This window comes from Polypterus senegalus, chromosome 5 (assembly GCF_016835505.1).
Source record: "Polypterus senegalus isolate Bchr_013 chromosome 5, ASM1683550v1, whole genome shotgun sequence".
Lineage (NCBI taxonomy): Eukaryota > Metazoa > Chordata > Cladistia > Polypteriformes > Polypteridae > Polypterus > Polypterus senegalus.
Genome location: NC_053158.1, coordinates 29,268,263 through 29,285,941, shown reverse-complemented (window position 1 = coordinate 29,285,941; position 17,679 = coordinate 29,268,263). Strand labels below are relative to the sequence as shown.

At 38.7% G+C, this 17,679-nt stretch overlaps 1 protein-coding gene across 4 annotated transcripts in view; it reads left to right on the top strand.

The window, feature by feature from the left end:
- hnf4g (hepatocyte nuclear factor 4, gamma) overlaps positions 1-17,679 on the top strand; it is a 162,048-nt gene that overhangs the window by 138,878 nt on the left and 5,491 nt on the right. For all 4 annotated transcript variants that reach the window (XM_039754410.1, XM_039754411.1, XM_039754413.1 and 1 more), the window contains 4 exons: positions 102-189; positions 3,729-3,881; positions 6,793-7,029; positions 16,777-16,899. In XM_039754410.1, coding sequence (XP_039610344.1) covers positions 102-189; positions 3,729-3,881; positions 6,793-7,029; positions 16,777-16,899 — 601 coding nt within the window. The remainder of the gene's footprint in view (positions 1-101; positions 190-3,728; positions 3,882-6,792; positions 7,030-16,776; positions 16,900-17,679) is intronic.

Sequence of the window (17,679 nt, the reverse complement as noted above, 5' to 3'; positions counted from 1 at the left end):
TCTTTTACATATAGTATGACAAGAACATGTTGTTTTGTTTGCACTGTTTTTGCATTTTATTTAAATGTAACAGATCATGTAAATATGCTTTCTGTTTTTAGGTTTGCCTCCTAAGAGCACATGCAGGAGAACATTTAGTCCTCGGCGTAGCAAAGAGATCTACCCCGTTTAAAGATGTCCTGTTGCTTGGTAAATAAGAATTTTTTTTTTCATTATTGAAACCTAAACAATTAAAACTATTTCAGGGTTAGTTTGTGACCTTTGCTTGGATGTGTTTTCAAGCAATTTTTTTACTTAACTACAGTCTACTTTTAACACATCTGACTAAAACAACAATCTAACTTTGAGTTTAGTTGTGCTACTCTGTGAAACCCGGGCTGTCCACAGCTGGCATACAAGCTGGAATTCCACAGTTATTCACCAAGATGGACTTGGGCAATTGGAAAACAATTACAGTTGATAGTGCAAATGTGCAAAATTTTGCAGTCAATGTTCAGTGCAGTTTAAAGTTATCAATAAATAATACATTAAAACTGTGCTCAAGTGAAAGGCATGAAACCAAATAAATAATTTGAAATCCAAAGTGGTGGAGAGATAAAACCTTGGTTTGTTTTCCTACCATTTCCAGTCCCCATCACGACTTTGGGAGTCCTCAACTATGTAGCCTGTGCCTTCACATGGTCTAGCATGCAGACCCTAATTGGGGCTGTCTACAACTCCCAAGATTCCTTGTCCTTCAATAGATGCAGTTGCGCTATGCTTGTCCTATGGTGCAGCTTGCTGCATTCCAATTCATCAAACAGACTCCGAACTGTACCACCTCAACAGTCTCCAGGTTGTCCTTCCCATCTACCAGATGCTGCCATGTTTTCCAACTCCTTCCTCCAACTGACTCCACTGACCTACCCTCAGCTTGCCCACTCCACAGATTAATGGGCAACATTGTAGCTACTTCAGAGTCTCTGCTGGCTTTTTAAAAAACAATAACCAGTCAAGCTGCTTTTTCCATCCTTCTGTCTCTCACACCAGTAATCGTACCTCTTGTCTGTTTTCCCTCTCAAATCTACTCAGTTCTGTTTTACACTCCTTGTGGATGCAGATACACTAAATGATTTGCGGAGCCCTACTGTGGGATATTTTAGCCATTCTGTCTTCCACACATGAATGACTACTCAGACCATTTCCCCATTAATAATAATAATAATACATTTTATTTATATAGCACCTTTCCCATGAATCTCCATGGCTGCTCATTGCTTTTACCCACACCCTCAACTTCTGAGTCGCATAGTTTTGAAAACTACTTGCATGTGCGTTAATCCGCCAAGACCCCGAACACACTTCATGACATTCCCATAGCTGTTTTTACTGTATGTTTAAACACTACCTTTCTGATTTCTACAGAATTACATTTTAGCTTTGTAACAAAAATACATATATTTATTTATTGTGTGTAATAAAATAAATATGCATCACAGCTCTAGGGATTTCAGCTCGTCACTGTCTGTGTGGAGTTTTCATGCCTTTCCTATGTTCTGACAGTTTTCTTTCTACTTCGTAAACACATGAGGGTGAAGCAAATTATTGTCTAAAAAGTATATATAGCCTATTCATAGGGTTGCAGGGCATGCTGGGAATTGCAGTCCAGTGGGACTGACCTGCTGGGTACCATGGGGCCACCAGGAGGAGCTGCAGGAAAGAGCTCCAGTCTGACCCTGCCAAAAAGGGGCCATCTCCACTCACATGGAGAGTGAGCGCTGGGAGAGGAGTCAAGGGAGGCTGCCCTGGAAGAAGAGGAGGTGAAAGGGGTGTGCATACTATTAAATGGAATTAACCTGTGAAAGGAATTTGTAATAAGAAAACAATTGTGTTTGCACCAAAACTGTGTTGGTAAAGATGTGTGAAAGGATAGGGAGTCAAGAGATGCCCCCTAAAGGCAACCTTATATACTGTGTGTGTGTATATATATATATACTGCTCAAAAGAATTAAAGGAACACTTTTTAATCAGAGTATAGCATAAAGTCAATGAAACTTTGGGATATTAATCTGGTCAGTTAAGTAGCAGAGGGGGTTGTTAATCAGTTTCAGCTGCTGTGGTGTTAATGAAATTAACAACAGATGCACTAGAGGGGCAACAATGAGATGACCCCCAAAACAGGAATGGTTTAACAGGTGGAGGCCACTGACATTTTTCCCTCCTCATCTTTTCTGACTGTTTCTTCACTAGTTTTGCATTTGGCTACAGTCAGTGTCACTACTGGTAGCACGAGGTGATACCTGGACCCTACAGAGGTTGCACAGGTAGTCCAACTTCTCCAGGATGGCACATCAATACGTGTCATTGCCAGAAGGTTTGCTGTGTCTCCCTGCACAGTCTCAAGGGCATGGAGGAGATTCTAGGAGACAAGCAGTTACTCTAGGAGAGCTGGAGAGGGCCATAGAAGGTCCATAACCCATCAGCAGGACCAGTATCTGCTCCTTTGGGCAAGGAGGAACAGGATGAGCACTGCCAGAGCCCTACAAAATGACCTCCAGCAGGCCACTGGTGTGAATGTCTCTGACCAAACAACCAGAAAGACTTCATGAGGGTGACCCAAGGGCCCCATGTCCTCTAATGGGCCCTGAGCTCACTGCCCAGCAGCATGCAGCTCGATTGGCATTCGCCATAGAATACCAGAATTGGCAGATGCACCACTGGTGCCCTGTGCTTTTACAGATGAGAGCAGGTTCACCCTGAGCACGTGACAGAAGTGAAAGGGTCTGGAGAAGCCATGGAGAACATTATGCTGCCTGTAACATCATTCAGCATGAGCAGTTTGGTGGTGGGTTAATGATTGTCTGGGGAGGCATATCCATGGAGGGTCACACAGACCGCTGCAGGCTTGACAAAGGCACCTTGGCTGCCATTAGGTATCAGGATGAAATCCTTGGACCCATTGTCAGACCCTATGCTGGTACAGTGGCTCCTGGTGCACGACAATTCCTGGCCTCATGTGGTGAGAGAGTATGCAGGCAGTTCCTGGAGGATGAAGGAATTGATACCATTGACTGGCCACCACACTTTCCTGACCTAAATCCAATAGAACACCTCTGGGACATTATGTTTTGGTCCATCCAATGCCACCAGGTTGCACCTCAGACTGTCCAGGAGCTCAGTGATGCCCTGGTCCAGATCTGGGAGGAGATCCCCACAACACCATCTGTCATCTCATTAGAAGCATGCACCGATGTTGTCAGGCATGTATACAAGAACACAGGGGCCATACAAAGTGCTGCGTACAATTTTGAGTTGCTGCAATTAAATTTTGGCAAAATGGACTAGCCTGCCACATAATTTTTCACTCTGATTTTTGGGGCGCCTTTGAATTCAGGGCTCTGTAGGTTGATCATTTTCATTTCCATCAAACGATGTGGCATCCTTTCGCTCCTAACACATTACCCAGTCTATATCAGTATAGATATCCAGGAGGATTTCTTTTTCCCATTGAGATCTGATGTGTTTTCAAAGTGTTCCTTTAATTTTTTGAGCAGTTTATATATATATATATATATATATATATATATATATATATATATATATATATATATGCATGCATAAAAGTTAAACATTATATTTGAACATATACCATATCTCATGATGTTACTCAATGTTTTGTAACACAATATTGGTTCAAAGTAACCCATAAGAATATGCAGTAATCAAATTTTAATTGTCCATTCCTGTAGGTAATGATTGTGTAATCCATCGAAATTGTCCTGAAATTGAGATAAGCCGTGTGGCAAACCGGATTTTGGATGAACTGGTTGTCCCGTTTCAAGATATTCTCATTGACGACAATGAGTATGCTTCTCTAAAGGCGATTGTTTTCTTTGACCCAGGTAATTGTTTTGCTATTTACGCTTGTAAGGTGGCTTTAGATAATATCTTTTATTACTTTTGATAACAGATCTCTACAAACCTTTACAATGGATAAATGGTTTCAATTTAAAACTAGGTACTGTAAAAAATCTATAATTAATAAGTAATTCATTTGTAATGATGTAAAGAAATGTTATGTTAGTTAATGACTTATCAATAAAAGTTGTTAAATTTAATGAAATTTACAAGTGTTCAATTCACATCAGTTAATAATCTATTAGGCATTGTATCACAATTCTTAATGCCTAGCGAGATTATTTTAAAGTGTTACCAGTATGTGAATTATCATTTAATGAAATTTATAACTTTATGAATGTACTTGAGCTAATAATATGTTATGTATTATAATATTTATTAATGACTTATTATTGGAAGATGTATAGACCTAACAGGCTTTTAAAACGTGTTAGTTTGAAATAATACAGACATAAATTGTTCAGCTGTAAAATACAGTTACACATTCATGTTTGGCCTAACAGGTAGCAAGTAAAACAATATACACATGGTGTAATATTCAGGTACACTTTAAAATTTTGTAGTCACTTCATCATAGTGTTTATTTTAGAATTATGTTTATTACATGTTTTTCTAACAGTTTATCATATTCAAAAATAACAGCGATAACAGAATATATTAATAGTGTACAAAAATGTTTTTGATGTCTTTTTATAATATCATCTGGCTAAAATTGAAAATTGTTTTCATAGACAGCAGATTCCATCTCAAATGATGAAATGATTCAAGTGCTGTTGTTAGATGTTGAATGTAGAGGATTTGTGACTAACTGTAATTCATAACTCATAAACCAGATTTTTCAAAAAAGTACCAGATAAAGATTTTAAATCTGAAGCCTCAATCTAAAATTTGTTGGCAGCATCAGAACATCATAGAATCATTCTGGAATGCTGCCGATAAATCATAGTGTCAGAGAAATGTTGAATTATTATAAACTTTAGATTATAGTTTGTTTTTAGTGTACCGGAAATAAAAAAGGCGCAGCTTTAGTTATTGTAGCATACAAATACTACTATTACTACTACTACTAATAATAATAACAATTCTTTAGATTTATTTAGCGATTTTCTCACTATTCAAAGAGATTCATTGAGTTGGGCGCCACGTCTACCACCTTTAATGTGCAGAATCCAATTGGATGATGCAATGGCAGCCATTTTTGTGCCAGTACGCTCATCACACATGAGCTACTAGGTGGTGAAGTGCTGAGACAGACAGCCATTTAGAGACAGGGGATGATTAGGAGACCAGAATGTCCAGGCCGTGATGGGCAGTTAAGCCTGGACATCGGGATACACCCTACTCTTTACAAAGAATGCCCAGGGATCTTTTCTAACCACAGAATCAGAATCTCGGTTTTATGTCTCATATGAAGGATGGCACTTTGTGCCTGTCACTGCACTGGGGCATTGGGATTCACATTCCGACCACAGGGTAAGTGCCCCCTATTAGCATTGCCAACACCTCTTCCAGCAGCAACCCAAGCTTTTCCTTGTTGGTCTCCCATCTAATTACTGGCCGGGCCTGAACATACTTAGCTTGAGTTGGATGACCTATCCTGAAGTGCACATGGTATGGCTATACAATAAATAAAACAAAAAAGTGTCACTGAACCATCTTTCTTACATTTCTATATAAGTTAAATTATTTGCATTTTTTACTTTTCCAAACATAAACATCAATATCATTGCTACCATATTGACTAAACTATATGACTATTAGTGATTTAAATTAGTGCACATTTAATGTTATACCTTTCTTATATGGAAATAGTCAGTTATCCAACCCTGCCTACATCTGACTCCACCCCATACCCTTTCCTGCAGCCACATGGCTTGTTCCAGTCTGCATGGCTGCAGGTGTTTCACTGTTTTGCCATTAGATGTGGATGTTGAAGGAATAAAAGAAAAAAAAAGAAAAACATACAAGTTGAGGTAACCGCTATCATGGTAAAGTTGAAACAGTAAAGTAAGTCACAGTTGAAGTCCCACAGAATTTCTCAAAATTTTTAAGATAAGTTTTCATTTTATAGATAAGCTGCTAATTCATCAATCATTTTTAACTGTCATTTTTTAAATTAAAAAATCATGTACAGCACACTGTGCTTGAGATACCGCAACAAAAATTGAACTGTCCAGAAGACCTTAGAAGAATAAGTGTGACAAATTTCAGTAGATTTTGTGTGCACCAGAAGCCAAGATGATTCATGCGGACAGATGAACAGACATGGCTAATGGGAGCTTTTTGCATTATATGTGGATGAATCTAAAAATGAAAATGTGAGCACACATTCTGAAATTATATAGAATGCATTATATTTTTAATATACTGTAGATTGAAGCCTTTCTTACAATTCTTCATAAAGCTGGGAACGTAACACTGTCTTGCTTTGTGGTGAATATTATCCTAGTAATAACATGCACATGCTAATATCGCATACACCATTTCATGAGAAACTGCTGCTATACATGAACTGCATTTAAAGTCATACACCAGACTCTTAAATGTAACAAATATTATTTTAGAATTTCAAAAAAAAAATGTTAGTTTCATTTAATAGTGGGGTGGCACAGTAAATAGCTGTCTATCCATGTGTAGGTACTCAGGTTGCCTTCACACATCTCAAAGACATCCATGTCAGGTCAATTTTCTAATCCAAAGGGCCCCATATTAAGTCTGCACTTCAGTCCACTGCCGTCCCACTGAGGGCTGATTCCTGCCTTGCCGTTAATACTTAGTCAAGATTAAGAAAATGAATGAATAATGTAATGGATATTAATATTGCATATTAACTGAGGAGAATTTGGTTGACTGGTATGGAAACATTCCTATTTCCATTTATTTGTTGTTTTTCAGATGCTAAGAGTTTTAGTAACCCCAACAAAATAAAACATATGAGATACCAGGTGCAGGTCAGCTTGGAAGATTATATCAATGACCGGCAGTATGATTCCAGAGGGAGATTTGGAGAGCTGCTCCTGCTCCTGCCAACACTGCAGAGCATTACTTGGCAAATGATTGAGCAAATTCAGTTTGTCAAGCTCTTTGGAATGGTAAAAATCGACAACTTGTTACAGGAAATGCTTCTTGGAGGTAAGTCACTTTAACATAAACATATATGAATTTGATGGTGCAGGCCAAATTATATTTTAAGGTGGTGCAGAGGTTAGCAAGGTGTCATAAATCTAGTGTCTTCAGCATGAATCCTGAACCTGATTGGTGTCTGTGTGGCGGCTGCATTTTCTTTTGGGGTATATGTGTATGTAGTGGCCGGGTGAAGTACGATAATACTTCCAAAAGTCACAGTTTGTGTGGAGTTCGCACGTTCTCTCCATGTTTGTGTGGGGCTTTCTCTGGCGTTGTTATGTGAGATATGACAACTGAACTGGGAAAATGTTGGGGTGCCAACCTGTTTACCCTGTTTAAGAAAAAACTGATTTTAAACAAAAATGGCACATAATGGCACAATAACAAAATGTAACTGCCCACGTCAGGGGGTCTTAGCAGGTCAGGTCTGGTTTGGAGCCACCTTCTGTGAGTGTCTCACATTTATAGCCCTCTGACCAGAAGGGATGGAGTCACTTGCCCTCACTGGGGATCTTCTTCTGGCTGTAGGAAAAGAAAAAGATGATGGCATTAGAACAGCACCTCCTCTTGTCCTGGGGTGGGATTGCTTACCAAAGATGAGTTAGAAGGGTGATTCACAGACACACATCCATGACATGATATATATATATATATATATATATATATATATATATATTGTGGATGCAGCCCAGACACAGACAGACAGACATGTTGTAATCCACCACCATGCGTTTATTTACAAAGTACTATTTACAATAATCAAGTGCACACAAACCCCAAACTCAGTCCTGGCCACACAATACCTTCCTCTTCGGGCCGCCTCCACACTCTCTCCTCGAATGAAGGGAGACTGCCTCTTTTATATCATCCCGAATGAGCTCCAGGTGTTTCCTCCCTGGACACACCCTAGTGTGGCGGAAATGCTGGCTGTTCATCCGGAAGCTCTCCAGGTATTCCTTCTCTTCTTCCCCCCAGCACTTCCTGGTGTGGCGGAAGTGCTGAGGTCCAGGGTCCCCATTGGGGTGCCCCCTGGCGGTGACCACGGGTCCCTACAGGGTTGGGCTTCCAAGCCCTCTACCCGTGGCCCCCAAACCAACCAGGATGACGGCCCCCACATGATCCATGGCGGGCGTATACTCTCTTCCGGTCCCTCAAGGTGTCCCGGCCGGGTCGTTGCCCCTGGCATCCCTGATATATATACACACACACACACATATATAGATATATAGATATATTCTCAGGCAAACATCTTCCACGTCCTCTCAGTTGCAAGAAGCAGATCATAGATATGTTATATAGTATTTGCCGACTGGCCGACTAACCACAAGTATTACCTGGCAGGTAACCACCCAAATAATCAGATTGCGTTTCATAGCTAGGAATGAGTACTTCAGTCTTCACTCTGTCAAATAAGTGAGCCATCATTCGTGACGCAACATCAGAGGCTTTGCCTCAGGCACTGACATCTGAGGTTTCATCCCCATAATGGGATGCAATGGTGCATACACCTGACAAGCCCCAATAACGGCAACACACATGTTGTGTACTCCATGTATTATTCGGCAGATACTGTATAACATATAGATATATATTTATTGAATAGTAATCTACAATATGGTAATTTTTAATAGAGGGACAGCATGTTAGCACAATGGTCAACATTACTTTGCTCTCTAGAATGCTAGAGCATTCCCTCTGTCCAGTGTTAATTTTCTCCCCTGTCTCTGAATGGGTTTTTTTCTCCCGGTTTTCTGGTTTTCCACCTGTGTGAATCCAGTTAACTGGAGAGTCTAAATTGGCCTTATATATGGGTGTGTGCATAATTGCTCCTTATGATGGACATAAACCCTTCCCAATTAATTTACATTCATATTTATTCATTTTGCAGACAATTATACTCAAAGGGACTTAGAAATGAGGTGAACATAATTGAGTAAACATCATTTTGAGGTCTGTTTTGAACTAAAATTAGGCTACAAAATTCACCAAAACCAGCAATAAGAACTCCTATTCTTATTAGAAAGCAACCAGTAAATCAATAATAAAACTTGATTAGTTAGCCTTCCCTTAACTACAAAGGAACGAAGCATCAAAAACCTTTGTTGCCTGCTTTATAATAATAATACTAGAATTAATAATACTAGAATTGGCTCCAGCCACTTATGACCCGAAACATGGATTCTCCATGTTCAAAAGTGAGTGAGAAGATGAGTAGCTTGGCCTTTAGTGCACCAAGGAATAAGATATGGCAGTGCTAGATAGGATGACCTAAATGCAAATTGTAAAACCTAGCAAAACATCCGAAAAGCTGGGAAAGGTCTGGACATAAGCTCCGATAAAAAGAGAATCTATAAATATAAAAATGTGTCAAATGAAAATAGGAAAGGCAAAAAGAAAATATAGTAAAAACATGGACATCAACAGTGAAATGTGGTTTTCTTTGGCAATTTCTTGCTATAACCAATATGGCCTTACGGACACACTGAGTTCTACAGATTAGGAGTCATGAAGTTGACTAGGCACCAGCTAAGAGAAGCTTTGAAACAGAGTTAAGTATGGCATTAGGCGTCTCACGGGTTACTGTGTATGGGGCACATATTGTCGACGGGTGTTCTGTGTTGTTACAGTTTCCAAACTTAAAAGTCGTTGCAGATACAGAGATAACGGGAAAATTCTAGGTAGACAGAGACAAGACAGTTTTTATGAACATTGATCGTTTTTAGTTTTATTATTAAATATGGGAAATGCATCTTGTTCAAATGTTACATAAAATTAAATTCATCAGCATCAGCATTCATCTCCACTTAATTTATATTTTTTTGTTTTATGCAACATCACTTTTAGGTGCCACTGTCACATTGGTTACTGCTCGTGAGTCACAATACTTCTGCTGTAAATATGGGAATGACCGGTGTTTTAGAATCCCTCAGTGGATATTCCTTTTGGGAAAAAAAAAACACATTGCTAAGCTAAAGTCCGTTTTCTTAACAAGTAGAAGTAATGTCAAGTTACTTTGGTTTTGACCTTTGTTTCACCTTTGACTTGACACATTTATACTCTGTTTATCTGTCTGGCTTTGACCCATGCAATCTGGTAATTTTTTTTCCAAGCTCTAATAACTCTTGGGCTATCTACCTTTCCTTAAGAGCAGCGACACCGGATTTGTGAGGCGTCAGCTAATGCTGATATCATATTCCAGCGATTCTCATTAGACAGGCCTCTAGGAGCACCTGGACCTTTTTTCTTGTTTGTTTATTTTTTGTCAGTGGAAAATTGACCGCTACCTGACCTTTGACCTGTCATTAACGATAGGTTTGACACCACCCAGCTGTGTCAATTTAATCAGATATTCATTCTTTGGTATTAGTCTTAGTTTAGTTAAAAATTACCACTGGGATGTTAGTCTTGTTTATCTGGTGCATTCAGAGAGCTATCATCCAAATCAAAGTATTCCCATTGTTGACAATGCTCCAGATTAGGTTTTCGCATGAGTCCACATATATTATATTCAGATCTTTAATATAACAATTAATGTTCATATTGACTCAGTCTGTTTGCATTTAACTGCTGTGTACAACTGTTTACATGTATTTATTTTATAATTGGAACCCAAGGAGGTTAAGTGACATATTTAGGGTCATACAATAGGTCACATGTGGGAATTCAATGAGAAACCTTGTATTTCAGAGTTCGCTTCATTATGCACAACACCACATTACCTAAATTTAGTATAATATCAGTCTTATCCAGGATCAATAGTACGACTTCATGTGACACGTGTACTTTTCAGAGTATATCATCTCGTTATTTGTACTGTCACTCCATGTGGTTTATAATACACACCCTTAAGACTAACTAAAATTATATAGTTCAACGCTAGAACTTTATACCAGTTGTCTTTCTCCTGGAGGGTGATGGATAGATCAGATTTTTTTTCTACTTTAAAACACTTGCAATTACTGAATTATAGTAAAATGACAAACATTTACTCTAATTAGATAGATAGATAGATAGATAGATAGATAGATAGATAGATAGATAGATAGATAGATAGATAGATAGATAGATAGATAGATAGATAGATAGATAGAATTTAAAAAGAATCCCAGCAAATATAAGGTGCAAGGTAGAAATAGACCAGGGCACCAGTCCATCAAAAAGGGAACACACTCATATGCACCTGCTAGGGACAATTTAGAATTGATGGTGGGAGAAAACTTTAAACACCCTGATGAAACCCATGTAGATACAGGAAGAGCATGCAAACTCTATGCAAAGAAGGTCCCGGGATGCAAACCCCAGTCTCCTTACTGCAAGGCAGCAGAGCTACAACCCTGTCTACCACCTAATACTTAATCATTGTAAACTGATATGAAAAGTTCATCCAGAAATTAGGTTGAAGCATATTAAAAAAAAAATCTGCAGTTTTTCAGATATTAAAAAACAGAAATGGTAGTTTAGAATTTGTTAAATTTACTACATTTTAAATATAATGTATTCTTGTAAAGCTCCATTCACAGAGAGTCTTTGATCATATTTACAACTAAAATGCAATATCAAGCTACTAAATCAGCAGCCATGCCACCTGTGCTTGATAAAAGTTCATCCACCTGAAGCTGTTTATTCGGGCCCGGCCCTTACTTAGATGTGAGACCATCTGGGAAAAGCTTGGGTTGCTACAGGAAAATCAATCAATCAATCAACATTTATTTATATAGCACATATTCATACAAAAAAATGTAGCTCAAAGTGCTTTACAAAATGAATAGAAAAATAGAAGACACAATAAAAAATAAACATAAGTCAACATTAATTAACATAGAATAAGTAAGGTCCGATGGCCAGGGTGGACAGAAAAAACAAAAAAAACTCCAAAGCTGGAGAAAAAAAATAAAATCTGTAGGGGTTCCAGACCACAAGACCGCCCAGTCCCCTCTGGGCAATCTACCTAACATAAGTCAAACAGTCCTCTTTGTATTTAGGGTTTTCATGGAAGGACCTGATGATGATGGTCACGTAGACTTCTGGCTTTCAGTCCCAATGTTGGTGCATCATGATGCTTTGAGTAGGTGGTGGCGCAGGCCGCCACCACAAAGAAACCGGAAAAAGAAACAGAAGAGAGAGTTGGGGTCAAAAGGAAAAGGTATAGGAGAGGACGTTAGGAGGGACTCACCCTTTTAGCTGAATGTGATTTCATTCTGATAGTAACGGGATTTGAATAAGCAATCTTCTACCAGCGCATATCTTTAGAGCCAATACTTCACCTTAGATAGATAGATAGATAGATAGATAGATAGAGAGATAGATAGATAGATAGATAGATAGATAGATAGATAGATAGATAGATAGATAGATAGATAGATAGATAGATAGATAGATATTTGGTATACTGTATTATTCCCCGAGGGGAAATTGCCTTCTCACATTATCTCAAAAATAACTATCATGCAATCATTAAAGCAGTCAATTTCAGCAATGACAGACAAAAATAATAAACGCAAAAAAATGACTGTTTACAAATATATCCAGAATTACATTTGGAGCTCTGCAATGAAAATAAAGCAAAAAATTTTCATTCTTCAAATATTTAAAACAGTCCAAGAAGTCATTCCAAAAGAAATCAAAAAAGAAAAAAACAAACATTAAATAATCCGACAACCAAACAAGAACGCAGCTCACTCCCTCTCCTCCCCAGAGAGTGCCTCCATTCCACTATGTAACTTGGGTGTCAACTCCAAAGCACCTTGCGCTATACGCTCTGCTACTCAAATGATCAGCTGTTTGAGGTGACCCCATAGCCTCCACACAGGCCTTAGGGTTTTCAGCATCCAATCCCCTGTGACACTTTTTTGATTCCACCAATCATTGTTCACATAGTGATGCTAGCCATGCTACAACTCCTCTTTCCAGTAGGAACTCACTATATCTTCTTCAAACTTCCTCAGACGTGCACTTGAGGTCTTCTCTCTCTCTGCTGCTTTTGCAGCTCTCTGCTCCTCTATGTGTATGCCAGCAACCATACACGCTCCCCACATAACAGCAGACTACCGGCAGAATGATGGTGTTGTTATCCCCAGACCATAGGCCTCTGGACAGAACTGTTGCTCCAGGACAAACCACTGTCAAAGTGCAACTAAATGCCATATGGGAGTCGCTACAATGGCGTGCATCTCCCTGCAACAAACATGTTTCCAAAGAAATGCTAACTGGACCTTTAACTATTTACAAAGTGCTTGTGCTATAAACAGTTAAATATCTTTAAGCTGTTAACTCATAATTCAAACTGAGTCAAAAAAAAACTTGACAGGTTTGTAAATATAAGAGGACTTTCCTCAGTTGTGTGGTGAGTCCATCTGATAAACATGTAAGTTACCATCTTTCTATGTATCCATTCATCTATTTTCGGAACTTTAATCCAATTATAAGGTTACAGGAAGGTGGAGCTCATCCCAGTAGAATAGAAACCCACCCTGAACAGGGCATCGTGTTCATGAGAGGACACAATCATGCACACATCCATCATCACTAACATCAGGTCAGTTTCACCAGAGAATCTAAATATTCAACTCCTTGGTACTTAGAAGGAACACTGAAGTACATAGAAGAAAAGTCAAAAATATCTTCCAGTATGGCTAGTGTATGTGTGAATTTCACATACTTTTCCAGTATTTATGTGGTTCTTAGCTGGAAGTTGAAAGAGGACATGCAATATACAGTAGATATTTTTTTCATTGTTTTCTTGAGACAATGGAATTATTTTCTCGATGAAGTGCAATATCATTTGCTTTCTTTAATTGTTTTCCTGAGATAACAGAATAATTTTCTTGCAATCTTAAGAAAATAAAATGTAACTTTTTTCCTGGAAAGCTTGCTAACACATGATAACTACAATGATAATATCTGATGCAAACTTGTATGATGTGTATACAAATGTACACCTATTTTGCATCATGTGTATCAGCTAGTGGTGTAATGGTGTTGGCTGAATTATTGCACGTCTGCTTTACGTTGCTTTGTGTCAAAGTAAATGAGTGATGTAGACACATTTTCAGTACTGAAGTCACAACTGTTTTTTTTTTTCATTTTTGGCAGCAACAGCACAACTAACATCACTAATGAAGTAAGCTTCAACAGCTTCTTGCTTACTTAATGATGTATGCTTGCATTAGAACTTTAGTAAATTTTATACAGGAACAGGCCTTTCAGACCACTATTCACTAATTCCTCCAAGATAACATCAAGTGGAGTTTTGAAAGTTCCTAAACTCATACTGTCTATCATACTACCTAGTAACATATTCCATGCATCTATGGTTCTCTAATGTCTCTATAAAATTTACTTTTAACAAGTTTAGAACTGTGTCCCTATATTATCGTTGAACTCATTTTAAACTAACAGTCTCAATCCACTGGACTAATTTCCTTCATAATTTTAAACACTTCAATCATGTCAGCTCCTAATCTCCTTTTGCTTAAACTATAAAGGCTCAGCTCTTTTAATCTTTCCTTATAATTCAGCCCCTGTAGTCCTGGAATCAGCCTAGTCGCTCTTCTTTGGACCTTTTCTAGTGCTGCTGTGTCCTTTTTGTAGCCTGGAGACCAAAACTGCACACAGTACTCCAGATGATGCCTCACAAGTGCATTATAAAACTTCAGCATAACCTCCTTGGACTTGTACTCCACACATCATATTATATAACCTAACACTCTGCTAGCCTTCTTAATGGCTTCTGAACACTCTCTGGCAGTTGATAGTGTCGAGTCCACTACGACTCCAAAATCCTTCTCTTAAGGTGTACTTTCAATTTTCAGATGTCCCATTATGTATTCAAGCCGAATATTTTTACTTCCCACATGTGATACTTTGCATTTACTTACATTAAATTTCATCTTCTACAAATATGACCAAGCATAGATGCTATCCAAGTCCCTGTATAATGATTCAACAGAGCCTAAGTTATCTGTAAATCCACCTAGCATCATATTGGTATCATCTGCAAACTTAACCAGCTTATCTTATATATATAAACATCTACACATGGAAGTGTGTGTTTCTGCATGTCTGGACTGAAAGTGAGAGGTGGAGTCAGGGTAAAGGCTACACCTCAGAGGATACAGAAACTTTCTTAGCCACTAATAACACAAGTGAGGCAAGCACGTTGGCAAAACAAAACCTCTGAAGAAAGAGTCACTAGCTTAGCTGCTAATACAGAAGCAAGGCGAACACATCGACAAAACGGTATCCCTTTTACTTTTCCTCCTGCCACTAATACACAAGTGAAGCGAGCACATTGGCAAAACGAAAGCTCAGAAAAAAGACAAAGTCACTTATCTGCTAATGCACAAGCGATGCAAGCATGATGGCAAAATGAAACCTCCTAGGAGAGAGATGCACAGAGTAGTTCCTTTCAATTACCTGACATCTCTACATTTCAATTTTTTTTTCTGACGATTTCAATAGTTTCTAGTACCCTGGGCTTTTTACAGCACAGGCTTACACAGCTAGTTATTTATATTCATCCAGATGACAAAAATGTCCTTGCATCCAAAATGAAAAGATGTGAGATGTCATTGGGGCATCCATTTACTCAGAGGTTGTGAGTTTATTATAGCTGTCCCTGTGCCTAACATAATTTGATCCTGTTCTTTGGAATCTCCTGTATCTTTTTGCAAAATGTCCTGTGTATCCAAACATAATAATAACATAACATGTAGCATGTTATACAATAATAATAATAATAATAATAACATAATAAAATGTACTTAACACACAAGATCTTAAGTGCCCCACAATCCAATCATCATACATAATCCAATAAGATAAACACTATGGTATATGTTTATCTTTGGGATACATTCATGTTTTGTTCAGATCTTAAGAAAAATATTCCATTGTTTAGAAAAAAAAACATGATATTGCATGTCCACTCTTTGTTTTGCAGTCAGACTGCTACCTTGGTCTGGGTGAGTATTTGTGCCCAGCTTTACACGTATGCCCTATGCAGCACCAGATACTAGGATACTGCCAAAAGTCACAGTTTGTGACTCTCCATGTTTGTGTGGGGCTTTCTCTGCTGTGGTTTTGTGAGATATGACAACTGGACTGGAGAAATGTTGTGGTGCCACCCGTGTTTAATAACAAACTGAGATTTGAAACTAAAACAGTGCACGATGGCACAATAGCAAAACATCAACTAGGGTATCATTAAGCAGCTCAGGTCTGGTTTGAAGCTCCTTCTGTCCAAAATGGGTTCCAGAATGAGATGCCACCTTCTGTGAGCATCTCGCTTTTATTTTCCTCTGACTGGAAGTGGCGGAGTCAATTGCCCCCACTGGGCGACTTCTCCTGGCTACAGGGAAAGAAAGAGACAAAAGCGTTAATGACAGAGCTTCCTCTCGTTCCGGAGTGGGACCACTTACCCAGGATGAGTCAGGATGGTGATCAACAGACACGCATGCATGACACTGGTTACCCTACTTCTCCTCCACATACTTAAGAGGCACCTGTTAGGTAAGGTGGTGACTATAGACTGGCCGGGTGTGAGCATTTATAGAATCCTCACCTTAAAATGGGATTATTTGGTTTCATCTCTTGACCATATGGATGACATAAAGTGCATCATTATTAAAACAGCATGAGCCTCATAATTTTAACATTGTTACACTTTTGTGTATAAAGAACTGAACTGTATTATTTAAAAAGTGCCTAAGGTTTAATATGTTTAACATTCTGCTGTTGATTTTGTTTCTACAGGGTCAGTTAATGAGACAGCTCATCTGCATCACCCAGTGCATCCTCAGCTGGCCCAGGATCCTGTAACAGGCCACACCATTGTACTGAGTACAATACCGGCGCCTGTCCACGCCGAACAGATTTGTGAGTTATTTTCTGTGTTATTGTTCTATATTTCCTTATTAGATTCTAGGACACTTAACAATCAGCGTTCAATACGGCATTGATTCTTTTTGTAATGCTGTCAAGGACTCGTTTGCTGGCAATGTATTGGTCCCTGTGGATGAAGTTCTCTGAAAGTTCTTGTTAGCATTTCAAGAGAAGATTTCCTGCCTTTTCAGGGTGTTTGGTAATGTGCTCATAATGATGCCGGCTTCTGGAGCACAAACATCTGTCTGACTTTCTTTTTGTGGTGTTCACGCTGTCATGAAGCTCTAATCAGTAGAATTTCCAGATGGGTCTTTCCCTAAAGGTACCATTTGGAATCAGACTACATGGCATACTTGATTGTGGCATCAGTGATATGCCAACCTTGGGAATACAAGGCAGACTTGTGGCTTCCCATTGCAGGAATATAAACAAAAAAAAAAAATGAACCTTGTGTATCACATAGCTGTGTAATTTTAGATTAAGTTGAGTTATTTGTAGTATGTCATTAGGCAAAAGCAGGGACAGAAAAAAGGTTCTCCATTGTGCCCACCTTGTGTTGTGCATGACTTTTCAGATTGCTGCTTAATGGGAACAGCTCGAATCAGGAATTAAAAATACAGAGAAAGTAAATATGCATATTTTGGTGCATTTGGTTTGATATTTCTTTTTTTATATTTTAAGTTTATTAGATTTCACTTAGACTGGCACAGCACTGCAAAAAGGAGACCAGGGTTCAAGACCCTGATGCTCCATTGGGGTGTTAGCATGTTCTCC